General features: G+C 54.9%; 4 protein-coding genes across 4 annotated transcripts; all 4 read right to left on the bottom strand.

Annotated features, from left to right (window-relative positions):
* Nucleotides 1–1,585: 1,585 nt before the first annotated feature.
* On the bottom strand, nucleotides 1,586–3,019 carry A1O7_08808 (NAD-dependent aldehyde dehydrogenase; the record flags this gene model as incomplete). Its single annotated transcript, XM_007762797.1, has 1 exon — nucleotides 1,586–3,019. The coding sequence occupies one exon, from the start codon at nucleotides 3,017–3,019 to the stop codon at nucleotides 1,586–1,588; it is 1,434 nt and encodes a 477-aa protein (XP_007760987.1).
* An 819-nt stretch (nucleotides 3,020–3,838) lies between these two features.
* A1O7_08807 (T-complex protein 1 subunit alpha) lies at nucleotides 3,839–5,545 on the bottom strand (the record flags this gene model as incomplete). Its single annotated transcript, XM_007762796.1, has 1 exon — nucleotides 3,839–5,545. The coding sequence occupies one exon, from the start codon at nucleotides 5,543–5,545 to the stop codon at nucleotides 3,839–3,841; it is 1,707 nt and encodes a 568-aa protein (XP_007760986.1).
* An 863-nt stretch (nucleotides 5,546–6,408) lies between these two features.
* A1O7_08806 (uncharacterized protein) lies at nucleotides 6,409–8,025 on the bottom strand (the record flags this gene model as incomplete). Its single annotated transcript, XM_007762795.1, has 2 exons — nucleotides 6,409–7,718; nucleotides 7,773–8,025. 2 exons carry the CDS (start codon nucleotides 8,023–8,025, stop codon nucleotides 6,409–6,411), a joined length of 1,563 nt encoding a protein of 520 aa, XP_007760985.1.
* A 556-nt stretch (nucleotides 8,026–8,581) lies between these two features.
* Nucleotides 8,582–10,467, bottom strand: A1O7_08805 (uncharacterized protein; the record flags this gene model as incomplete). Its single annotated transcript, XM_007762794.1, has 2 exons — nucleotides 8,582–10,329; nucleotides 10,386–10,467. 2 exons carry the CDS (start codon nucleotides 10,465–10,467, stop codon nucleotides 8,582–8,584), a joined length of 1,830 nt encoding a protein of 609 aa, XP_007760984.1.
* Nucleotides 10,468–11,850: the final 1,383 nt, after the last annotated feature.

Below are 11,850 nucleotides of genomic sequence, written 5' to 3'. Positions count from 1 at the left end.
AGGAGCAGAATATTGTGTGGATGCAGATGCCTCTGTCGTCTAGCTCTGCCTCGTTTTGCCTCGCGTGCCTGCTTGTGTCTGTGTTGATCTGTGATACTCCATACTTCAGAATACTATTCTGTCGTGTACTGTCCACCGCTGCATGTCTTCGCGACTCCGAGATATCAAGACTTCGAGGATGTCCTAAACAATCTCCGGCAATCAGACAATCACCATGCGGATGGTGGCGCTCGAAGAAACTTGAATCTCGGACCTCGTGCGGATCTCGAATGCAGGTAATCTCTGTGGTGCATAGCTAGCTTTACTAGCCGACACAGCACTTCACGGGGTACATAGGCAGTCGAGGAATCTTCGAGCCCCTAAATTTCTCCCCAAGACAGCTTAGGCAACGTTCCACCAGAGAATGGTCTCAGTCCCGCCCACCGCATTGCACCAAGGGCAGGGAGGGAGGGAGGGATCTTGGACCCCCTAACACTACATAGTACCTAACACAGTATGTGTACTGTACTCCGTACACGGTACCCTGGACACAACATGGCTCGACGCAACTTAAGCGCGACTCAACTCGGTCGGAATCTGGTCGACTCGACTCGACTCGACTCGGCTAATTCGCCATCCAGCAGGTGTCATCGGCTTGTGGACTCCTCAAATATTGAGCATCGACTCGACCCAGACCGTACCGTACCATAATTACTGCACCGGAAGCGGAAGCAGAAGACGGAAGGGCAGGCTCGCTCTGTACTCCGTTTGTGTCCACATCACCACCACCACCACCACCACCACCACCACACGGCGGATTAGAGGCCTGTACAATGAGTGTATGGTCAAACCACCACTGATTAGAGGACTGTAACAATGAGTGTATGCTTGAGTAACTAATCATGTAGTGTGTAACGTCAGCATGGCGGCCCGTTACATGTATATGTATCTATTCTGCATCCATCTGTGTACTCCGTAATTATCTAGCCGTACATCCATCTATCCAGCGTACTGTACCACGACAAGTCGTGCATCTCCTGGGGTTTTGGATGCATTGGCCGGCCGGTTGTATCTACCTATAGATCTATACACCCGTCTACCCGTCTGTGCAGCGTACTTAAACTACAGTAGTCGTGTAACTCCTGGGGGCATTTATGCATGCATGTATCCCATACGCCTCGTGCCTCTTGTACTCCGGCTCCTGTCGGAGCCCGCCAACACCTACCCTATACTCCGTGACTCGGACTGCCCGGTCAAGTACATATGTCTGATAGCTCAGGTGCTGCACTTTGCTTAGACGGTGGTGGGTACGGTAATTACTGACTCTGTGAGGTCGCAATGCAATGGATCCGTACATTCGTCTTCACCTCCATCTTCTTCATGTTGAGGTGCTCGTGCTCGACTTGTTCATACTGAGCTGCTCGTGCTCAAGGGCGGCGGCCTTCTGGTCTGGTCTGTCCTCCCGCCACTTCGGACACGACACCCCCTTTCTGTAAGTAGTGTCGTTACATTCTCATTCGCGTACCTGATACTCGTAACTCGGTACCCACTCGCGTCCTCGCCACTCGTCCTCGGTCCTCCTACTCCTCCGCACGCGACGATCACCTCACCTCGGATACGCCTTGACATGATAACTCTTGACCTTGACAAACTGCTCAAACCCCACCCGACTCAAGGTCACGCCTTTACCTGAATCCTTCCACCCCGTCCACGCGAGGTCTGGGGCTGGAAAATCCGCACGATTGACAAACACGGTCCCGGCCTCGACCTGGCCACATAATTCCTCCCCACGAGCCACGTCCTTGGTCCAGATCGACGCCGTCAGGCCGAACTGGCTATCGTTCATCAGCGCGATGGCCTCCTCGTCCGAGCCGACCTTCTGGACGGGTATGACGGGGCCGAACGTTTCCTCGCGCATGACAGCCATACTGTGATTGACGTGCGTCAGCAACGTAGGAGGCACCCAATTCCCCTCGCTCGGCCCCTGGGGCGAAGTGAAGGACTCGACTCCCTGCGGAGTCTCATCTTTTGCGCCCTTGGCAAGCGCATCGGCGACTTGTGCGCGAATAGTTTCCACCGCGCGCCGCGAGACCACGGGGCCCAATTGTGTGGACTCGTCCAGCGGATCGCCGAGCCGATATCCCGCGAGGATTGTCTTCGCTGCGTCGACGAACTTGTCGTACACATCCTCGTGCACGTACACGCGCTCAATCGCGCAGCACGATTGGCCCGAGTTGAAGATCGCGCCGTCGACAATCTCCTCGGCCGCCCACGCGGCGTCCACGTCCCGGCGCACGTACGCGGGGTCTTTGCCGCCCAGCTCTAGCCCGACCGAGCATGATACCCGCGTCGCGGCGAGCGTCTGGATCGCGATCCCCGCGGCCACACTACCCGTGAAGCAGATGTGGTTGACGTCCTCGGAGGTGATCAGCGGCCTCAGATCCAACGGGTTGCCGCAGTGCAGGTACTGAATCACGTCGCGCGGGAGGCCCGCCTGGGCGAAGATGTCGACGACGTGTTCGACGACCGTGGGCGTCTGCGGGCTCGGTTTCAGAATCACGCTGCACCCTGCCAGCAGCGCGGGGATCAGGCTGTTCACCAGGATCAGGTAAGGGTAGTTCCACGCGAAGATGACCAAAACCACGCCCACGGGGTCCCGCCGCGTGATGTAGCGCTTGAACCCTTCTTCGGGCTGGCCGGGGATGGTGGCGTCCTGCGACAGAACCTCCGGCGCAATGCTGTTCATGTACTCTGCGCGTTTGACGGCCGTGGTGATTTCCTTGGCTGTGTACGCTATGGGCCGGCCCATTTGTTCCGTCAGTTCGCGGGCGAGAACATCTTGCTTCTCGAGTACGAGGCTTAGTGCTTTTGCGATGATCTGTTGTCGACTGGAGAGGGAGGCGTGGGATTTGCGGAATGCTTTGAACGCCGCTTGGGCCGTGGTGCCGAGTTGGAGGATTTCTGGCGGCGACAGGCCATGCCGGGTGAGGATCGGTTTGTTGGTGGTGGGGGAGATGGTGGTGATGACCTCGCCGGGCATGGTGGGTAGATTTTATCAGAGAGAGTGGTGAATTGTATAGAGATAGGATCTGGTCTGTGCCGCGAGAGACTGAATGATGAAGAAAATGTCCCGCAGTTGGAGAAACTGTGTGGCGAGGAGGGGTGTCGCGAGGCTGGCTCAGCCTTGTCAGACTACGTCGCAAAGAGGGGTTCGCAAAGCTGGGTCGGCCTTGTCGATACACGAGGTAGCACTACTAGTTTGCTCACTTGACACAAAATTCTCTTGGAGCTGACAAGATTTTCATAGAACAAGAGAAGAAGAGGAGGACGAGGAAAGTGCCTGCAAATGTGCTTCACAACCGCGGCTGTGGATATGCGTATGCTCTGTCTCCGCTAGGCTGCAAGACGCTAGGTACAGAGGTACTCGCTCAGTGTTGCGCATCGTCAGCAGATGGACTATCAGCAGCTTCACGACCGAGAGAAGATGTTAATGCATCTCTATTGGCCTGCATTCTTTTCCATTTGGGCACGCTTCGTTCACCAGCAACGCGCTCCTTCACCATCGCCACATTGGTCATCAGACATTGACATCGTTCCCGACCACATGAGGACATCCTCTGCCTACCACAGCATGACCTTCGAGCAGCGGGCTCGAGGTCCAAAGTGTGGGCCACTTTCTGACCCCAATCATGACACGCATACTGGCCGCTGCAGCAAAGTCCCCACCGTCCTCTTCGTCCCTGGCCAGACTGGAGGGAGGGATTGAAGGTCCGAGGCAGATCAGACATAATCCTCATATCGATCGTGACGCGTCTTATTGCGTTGTGCCTTGGGTTGTGCGTAGTGACTATGAGTCCCTTCAGTGCCCGTGGCCATCGTCGTCTCGTGACTCGGGAGGATCGAGTTTGATCAGAGTGTCAATCCTCATGATGGCAATGCAGGCCTCGACGGCACTTTTGAGCTGTTTGACCTTGCTCATGCTTGGCTCGAGGACACCCATCTTCACGACATCTGTCACTTTGCCTCGCATCAGATCCAGACCATAGTTCTTGTACTGTCGCTTCTTCGCAATATCCTTTTCTCTTTCATTGGCTTCGCCTTCCTGGACTCTCTGGCTCAGCGCATGCCGCACACGTAGCTGAGCCACCAGGTCGGAAGCATCTTTCGCGGCATTGACCGCCAGTGTTTTCGGGACAATCAGAAGCGATTGGGAGAACTCTCCAATAGCCAGCTGCTCGCGCGAGGACACGGTCATGGCAAACTCTTCAAGGTAGATAGACAGCGCGCATTCAACGGCGCCACCACCAGGTACTATGCTGCCTGACTCCAGAGTCCGCTTGACGGCAGACAGTGAATCATGCACTGAACGCTCCATCTCGTCGAGCTGATAATCGTTGGAGCCTCGAAGGATGATCGATGCCGAAGAGAAGGCCTTGGTGCCCTTCACCAGAATGCACTCGTCATCTGATATTCGTTCCTGAACAACTTCGTCGGCGTGACCGAGAAATTCCTTCTCGAACTTCTCATCGCCGTTCAGGTCGGATAGCGTGCTGACAAGGGTAGCTCCGGTGGCCTTTGCGATTCGCCTCAAATCTTCTTTCTTACATCTTCGGACACCCATGCAGCCACGTTCCACAAAGAGCTTGAGCACCAAGTCGTCGATGCCCTTCGTGGTCAAGACTACGTTGGCACCAGCCTTGAGGATCATGTCTACTCTTTCCAAGACGATGCCTGCTTCTCGCTCTCGAATCTTTTCCAGCTGCTGGGGATCTTCGACGGTGATCTGGACTCCAAGCTTCATCCGTTCCTTTTGTAAGTTCACGTCCAGGCAGGCAATCCTTGCATCGGTGATTCTCGTCTTCATAGCCTGCGATGCAACTGTGCAGTTTAGTGCATAGCCCTTGACCAGGATTGATTCCGTGGCGCTCTTGCCATGCGCTTTTAGGATGTTGACGGCCTTGACAGGATATTTGATCTCGTTCTTCTGCTGGTTGACCGATTTAACCGCCTGCATGGCGTCGACCACCATGTTCGCAAAAAAGTCTGCATCCGCGCCAATAATCTTGCTCGACATTGAGGTTTTTGCAATGTTAATCAGGCTTTCCCTGCCTAAGGACTCGACTTTTGTGCTGATATTCTCTTGCATGTATCTGACCGCTTCTCGTAGCGCCAGACGATACCCAGTGATAATGACAGTGGGGTGTATTCGGTTCTTCATGAGCTCGTTCGCTCGTCGGAGGAGTTCGGCAGCGACAAGCACGACGGACGTGGTTCCGTCACCGACCTCTCTGTCCTGCTGGTGCGCCAAATCGACCAAAATCTTGCCGGCCGGATGCTCGACGTCGAGGAGACTCAGGATCGTAGCGCCGTCATTTGTGACTGTGACATCGCCAATGTCGTCGACCATCATCTTGTCCAGACCTGAGGGTCCAAAAGAAGTCCTGACCACATTGGCGATTGCTTGCGTCGCGAGGACATTTTGATCTCGAATGTCCTGCCCGCTGAGCTTTGTGCCCCCGAGAAATAGAGTCCCACCGATGCGCGAGCCCTCAAAGATGCCAGCCATTGCGAGGTGTCTCTAAGATTGTCAGCTGTTTAGGTTAGAAGCCACAAGATGTTGTTGACGGGGGGTTGAGGAAAATATCCTGACGGTCGCAGGTACGGGGACGCGCCTTCATGGAGAACGCACTTCGGGCAGACTTATCATCACGTGCCCGTTATCATAGACGCCTTGGCATGTTTGCTGCTTTTCTGCAGCAAAGCTGCCACCTACCTAGGCAACTAACTGCTCGTGGCTAACATAAAAGGCGGGTACCGCCCGGAGAGCTAACCGTTGTTGGAAGGCATCCTCGATACCGTCTCATGAGCGGCAGATTACTCTTCGTTCTACGCAATGTCTCCTAAAAAAAAGCAACATGGGCAACAGCGGTCTTTTACGGCCTCTGCTCGATATCTGCGAGGACCCCACCCCTCCTGCTTCGACGGGCAACCATGTGCTCTTGGGAGTTTTTTCCCCTTTGTAGCCGGCGCCATGCCCAACACGATGTGCCTGCTGCAATTCGTCGACCAGGACAGACTTAGCTTGACAAACGACCTCGAGGACCACGTTATTGTCTATGCAACCCTTTCACATACTTGAGGAAGCGATAAAGACGAGGTGATTTCGAGGACGGCCAACACGACATGGTTTCAAATGAGACCGGCCTTGCGAAGATTTGGTTATGCAGCGAACGAGCTAGAAAGGATGCACTGGACGACTTCTGTTGGACACGTATTTGTGTCGGTCACCTACACAGAGCATACCTTCCCGAATCTTAATCCCTTCCAGGTCCATATCCGTTTCCCAGCCTGAGCACCAGCCAGTTTGTCCTGCGCCCTGCCCTGGTCAGCCTGAGCACAGCGCTGACCACTTTGCAACGACTCAGAACTTTATGTTCTATCCCTCGTATTGACCAGCGTATAGCCTCGGTTGATGAGCTCATCAGCGGCAAGTCCCACGCACCAATCCTTCATCAACCCTTCCTTTGGAGCGTATCTGAAAAAGCCCAAGACATTCCCGTCCTCGCTCCAAATAGAACTACCGCACATCTCTTCAGGAAATTTCATTGCTGCGTCTTGGCCCATGTAGCTCCAGGTCGTAAAGACCCAGTCCTGTTCTGCTGATTCGTCGTCACTAGGGATTGCCTGGAACGAGCTCCACATGAATTGGCCCTCGATGAAGCCTGTATCGGGTGAATCGAGGCATACAAGACTGAAGCGTGGACAGCTGGCAGTCGGAGCCAATTGCTTGAGCTGGATAGGCTCTGGGATTCTATCGCTCTCAAAGGTGATGTTGGAGAATTTTTCCGTGTCTTTCAACTTAACCAGGGCGATGTCTGTGTGAGAAACTTCCATAACGAGCTCGCCAACGTCGCGGCCGATACCCGGGAACGCATGAAAAACTTGCGTCCCACATTGGCTGGGGAAGCCATGGGCGGCCACAGTCATGAATTCATTGCCAACTCCGTCCCTCAGAAGAACGCCAGTTGTCGTCGACATAAATGTGGCGGAGCTGCTTGGCAGGTAGGAAGATGCCACCCTCAAACCTGGCTGCAGAGTGTCGTATTGGCTGACGTCCGGATTCCCAGGAGCAGGATCAGTAAGACGGCTTGCGTGCAGTGCCGACGGTCTCCCCATTTCATCCTCGAACAAGTAGTTACAGCCGATCTTCGCTGCGCGGCACGGCAGTGTGTCGGTATCAGTATCGCGGTGCTTCAAGACAATGACCACCACGTTGCCAAGATACATGACCTCTGTAATGGGGATGCGGAGGTCCTGGAAATGGTCCTTGATGGCAAGGAAGAGCGGCTTCCAATCCTTCATATACTTCCCATCTTGGTCTTCAGCGATGGAGCCATTCTTCCAAGAGACAGGCCTTGCTGGTGGTAGGGGATTTTGGCCGAGCTTTAGGTGGAGGTAAAGTGGAACTCCGGCGACGGTAAGTGGCCACGGTTTCGGCGGTAGCGTGCGTAGTTGAAGGTACACGAACCACCCGTCGCTACCAATGCCAATGGTTCCGGGAAATATGTTCCAGAGAATGTCTCGCTTTTCGGGATCACTCGAGGGGTCGAACTTTTCCCGTAGGTCAAAGGAAAAAATGAGGTGCCGCGCCGGCGGTGGTTCTTGGGGGTCATGTGTTGCCATGTTTTGGTGTAGCGAGTTGGGGACGGTGGTGGCTTTGTAAAGAGATACCCGCTGGTCTAAACCACTATGTTAGTATTGCCATTCTGTAGGAGAGAGTACGAAGTCCTTACCGATATGAGCCACCTCGGCCCGACTGGACCATCCAAGCGGATGCGGGAACCTGGAGCGATCTATGCTGTTGAGCGAAGGGGTTATGACCCCGGGCCTGGTGATGATTGCGACTCTCCTTGGGGACGTTGCTTCGGCTGTGGGCGTGATTCGGCGTCTTCTCGACGAGGAGAGGTCAAGCCGGTTGAGTGCTATTGGCGATACGAGCAGCAGCTCGGCGACAGCTGTGCGCTGTGGCATAGGCGAGCACGACATAGTGTAAAGAACCCGTCCCTGTCGGCAATGGTGATTGTAAGGGCGACAGTTCCTGCGCGCGGCAAACAAGCCGACATTTAAATAGTAGAAGACACAGAAAGAGCAAGCGAGAGGACCTGAAAAAAATCAAATCAGTTTTTACCTTGCCATGCCTCGTCGGCAGGCAGCAGCCGCGCAACTGCAGCATACTCTTTATGGTTCGTAGTTTCCGTTTGGAGTAATGACTCAATACTATCTCCATGGTTGGTCCAACCATATGATCATACCGTACTTGATGAGAACCGAATGCCAAGTTAAGTTCTAGCATAGCCACTAGGTTACTACTCATGCAGACATGTGACAAGCGTGTGTGTACATCGTACAGAAATGTGTCATTAGGGATAATTCTTGCTATAGTAGTCATCATCACCTATGTCCGTTCATAAGAACCCCTGATTATATGACGTCTCACCCAGGTCGACCGGGGGAAATCGGGAGTACCCGGGTACAGGCAGGACATATCTGTAACCTTGTGTGAATTAAGTGCCGTTTGAGAGGAAAGCCGAAATATCCAGGTCTACGACAGGAAGTGAGGAGCATTGAGGACAACGCCCATGATACAACCTGCTAGGGTGCCAGCAACGGGAATGGTCATGAGCCAGGAGAAGCCCAAAAGACCGACTCGCTGCCAGTTGACTGCTCGCCAGGTGCCGTTGCAGAGACCGACGCCGACGGTCGCGCCCGTGATGCACATGGAAGTAGAGACGGGCAGCTTGTATTGCGAGAAGAGGAGGACGGTGATGGCGGCGCCCATCTCCATGGAAGAACCGCGAGATGGTGAATGGTAGGTGATCTTGTTGCCCATGACTTTCATGATGTTGTAGCCGTAGGTGATCAGACCGACCGAGAGTGTCGCAGAGAGCACGGCAAGCTGCCAGATGGGAACCTCAGCGCTGGACTTGGCGGCATCACCGGTTTTCCAGGCCGAGTAGATGACCGCCCAGGGTCCGACTGCGTTGCCGATATCGTTGGCGCCGTGGGCAAACGAGGCAGTGCAGGCGGTGATGACCTGGATGTACGAGTAGGTATGCTCCACCTCGTTGGGGTACTTGGTGGCGTGAGAGTACACTCGCTCCATACGGCGGCCTTCAGGCGTGCCGTGAATACCAGTCTGCGCAGCGTGGATATCGTAGTTGACGCCGTAGAGAGCGGCGACCGTGATCATGGCGGGAATGCGCTTGAGAATGATCTTGATGTTCTTCAGCTCATAGATTTCGCCGGGAGCAAGGGGGTTGTTGTGCAGCATGCGCATGGCCCAGCCGAGAGGACCTCTCTTCTTGCGAAGTTTGGCGTGGAACCGCGCTTGAGCTTCGGCCACGCGCTCCTTGTAGGACATCTGTGGAGTGGCAGCCTCAGCCTCAGCGAGGCTTCGGTCGTGCGATGATTTCTCTGGTGTAGCCTGGACGCCGACCTTGGTTACATTGCCTCCGACCTTGACACCTACTTCGCTGGAGTGAGTAGAGTCATCGTCGTGATCCTTCTGAATGACAGCGTAGTCCGGAACGTTGGCATGCTCATGGACCTCGGCAGGTGCTGGTCGCCTCCAGAGCATGGGACCCAGTGGCAGGTGCCAGAATCGAATGGTATGATCTTTTTTGATGGTCTTAGCGTACAGCCAGGGGACGAAGAAGATGGCGGACAGCACAAACAGACCGCCACCAACGCCGAGTGTGACCGAGGCGATGTACCACGCGGGTTTCTTGTTCAAGCCAAGGTTTGGTGAACCTTTGTAGACAACGGACAGCGTGCAGATCGTTCCGGCAACGAGGAAGAAGAAGGGCGAGGTGTACACCGCCCACGGCATTGGGTTCTTGCGGAGATGCACAATGAGTTTGATGAGCATGAAGATGGTCGCCGCGAAACCACCAGAAATTAGTGGGGCCAGACCCAGACCAGCGAAGATGGCACCCAGGCCCTGGCCGCCGTTCCAGCCCCATTCGACCTGAGCAGCTCCGGCGGTCGCGACACCGACGCCAGCGACAGCAGAGATCAGTGAGTAGGAGGAGGAGACGTGAGCTGAATGTCGAGTGCACCACATAACCCACATTGAGGCACCTGCAAGGGCGCATGTGAATGCAAGCATCTGAACACCGGCGTTGTCTTGGAAGGCGTCGAGGGGAATAATCTTGTTCTTGATCGTGGAGGCGGTCCGAGCACCGACGGTGATGGCTCCGAGCATTTCGAAAACGGCACCGAGGACCATGGCCTGTTGGTAGGTAACGGATCGTGACGAGACACTGGTAGCCCAGCTGTTTGCAACATCGTCTGTCAAACCAGTCAGTACTGTCCTCAGAGTTAAACAGGTACGCCTGTGAACTCACTGGCGCCGTTGTTGTAAGCATCAAGCAAGGCAAACAAGGTGCCAATGGCAAAGACATAATTGTACTCGGAGAGGACTGCCATCGTGCCCAGCGGCGATCTCAATCGGTCTTGTTGAGTTTGATCGGGTACAGAGGATAGGTTCGAGACAGAGGGTTGGACAGGTCTTTTATGTCGAACGATATTTGGCTGTCACGCTAAGAAAAGAGTATATCGCTTGCACGGCAAAGGTGTCCCACGGCTGTAGCGGATTCGAGGTTGCTGACTCGCCCCATCGAACGCGACCACCATCGCTTTCTTCTTCTACTAGACGCAACTGATCCGTGCAGAACGCTCCATCAGCAGGTTGTTGTCAATGGTTCGGGCAACGCCGTCGCCGCACTGGGGGCTGTGCCCAGGAGCGGGACTGATCTAGACATGGTTCAGAGGGCTTGTCGCCCGCGAAGGACGGGGCAAAGCTACAGCCAAGACCAAGATAACCCACATCCCAAGACAAGAGAAGCAACTTCAAGCAGCATTCTCGGCTTCGAGAAGCTTGGCTGTAACTCCAGCGGGCTTGGCGGCTGAGATGGCCTGGAAAAGTCTGAAGGAATATGAATTTATATGGTGGCGGCTGCAAGCAGGTCGAACAGAAGGCAGGAAAAGCGAGCGCACGTTCTTGATATGAGCCAGACGGTTGGTTCGTTCCCAATCGGGGCATATCGCCTTGTTCCTCGATCAAGTGATCCGTTTGGTTCGCCTGGCAGCGAGAGTCAAGTCCGCCGGCTTGGCAGGACTTGGCGGAAGACCATCGGACAACGTGCTGCGCCCATGGATCATTCTTGACAGGTGGTCGGCGAGTAGCAGAGAGCGCCCGAGCGGCATCACCACATGTTCTTGCGGGTACGAGCAAGGTTGCATCGCGCAGTATACTGTGGTAGGAAGGTAGGGCTCGACCTATCCAATCGGATTGTTCGCATGCCAGCTCTTGTTGTGAGAGGCGAGAGATTTGGATTTGATCGGGCCCTGACACCACGTCCGATGCACCATTGCGAACCATAGCGAGATTGATGGTTCCCGCCCACAACGGGAGACATGCCTCAAGGATCGGTTTGCCGAGACCTGGCGCATCTCATTATGGAGGTGAATGCGCCAAGGCACGTGAAGCACATTCCCACGGAACTTGGCTTGCCCGTCCCTTGGTGAATGTCACGCACGTGCTGAACGGAGGACAAGGCTGTCAGCTTTTACTCGCGTGCGCATAGCCTTTTAGAATGTGAGAAGACGGGCTGATGGTACCGTTCCACAGCGCAGGCGACTTCAGATATACCGGCCTCGGACTCGATGAGAAGAGTCGTGACGGCGGCCGAAGACCTATCAACACCAGTGTCTCCTCTTCAGACAACCTGCACGCTTTCTTTGAAGTGGAAGGACCGCGACGCATCGTGACGCACAGTTGCGTTCTTGGCCCATTGTCATGTTGCAGCC

Source organism: Cladophialophora yegresii (genome assembly GCF_000585515.1).
Source record: "Cladophialophora yegresii CBS 114405 chromosome Unknown aczIN-supercont1.6, whole genome shotgun sequence".
Taxonomy (NCBI): domain Eukaryota; kingdom Fungi; phylum Ascomycota; class Eurotiomycetes; order Chaetothyriales; family Herpotrichiellaceae; genus Cladophialophora; species Cladophialophora yegresii.
The sequence above is the reverse complement of the archived record's forward strand: the minus strand, read 5'-3'. Positions and strand labels throughout refer to the sequence as shown.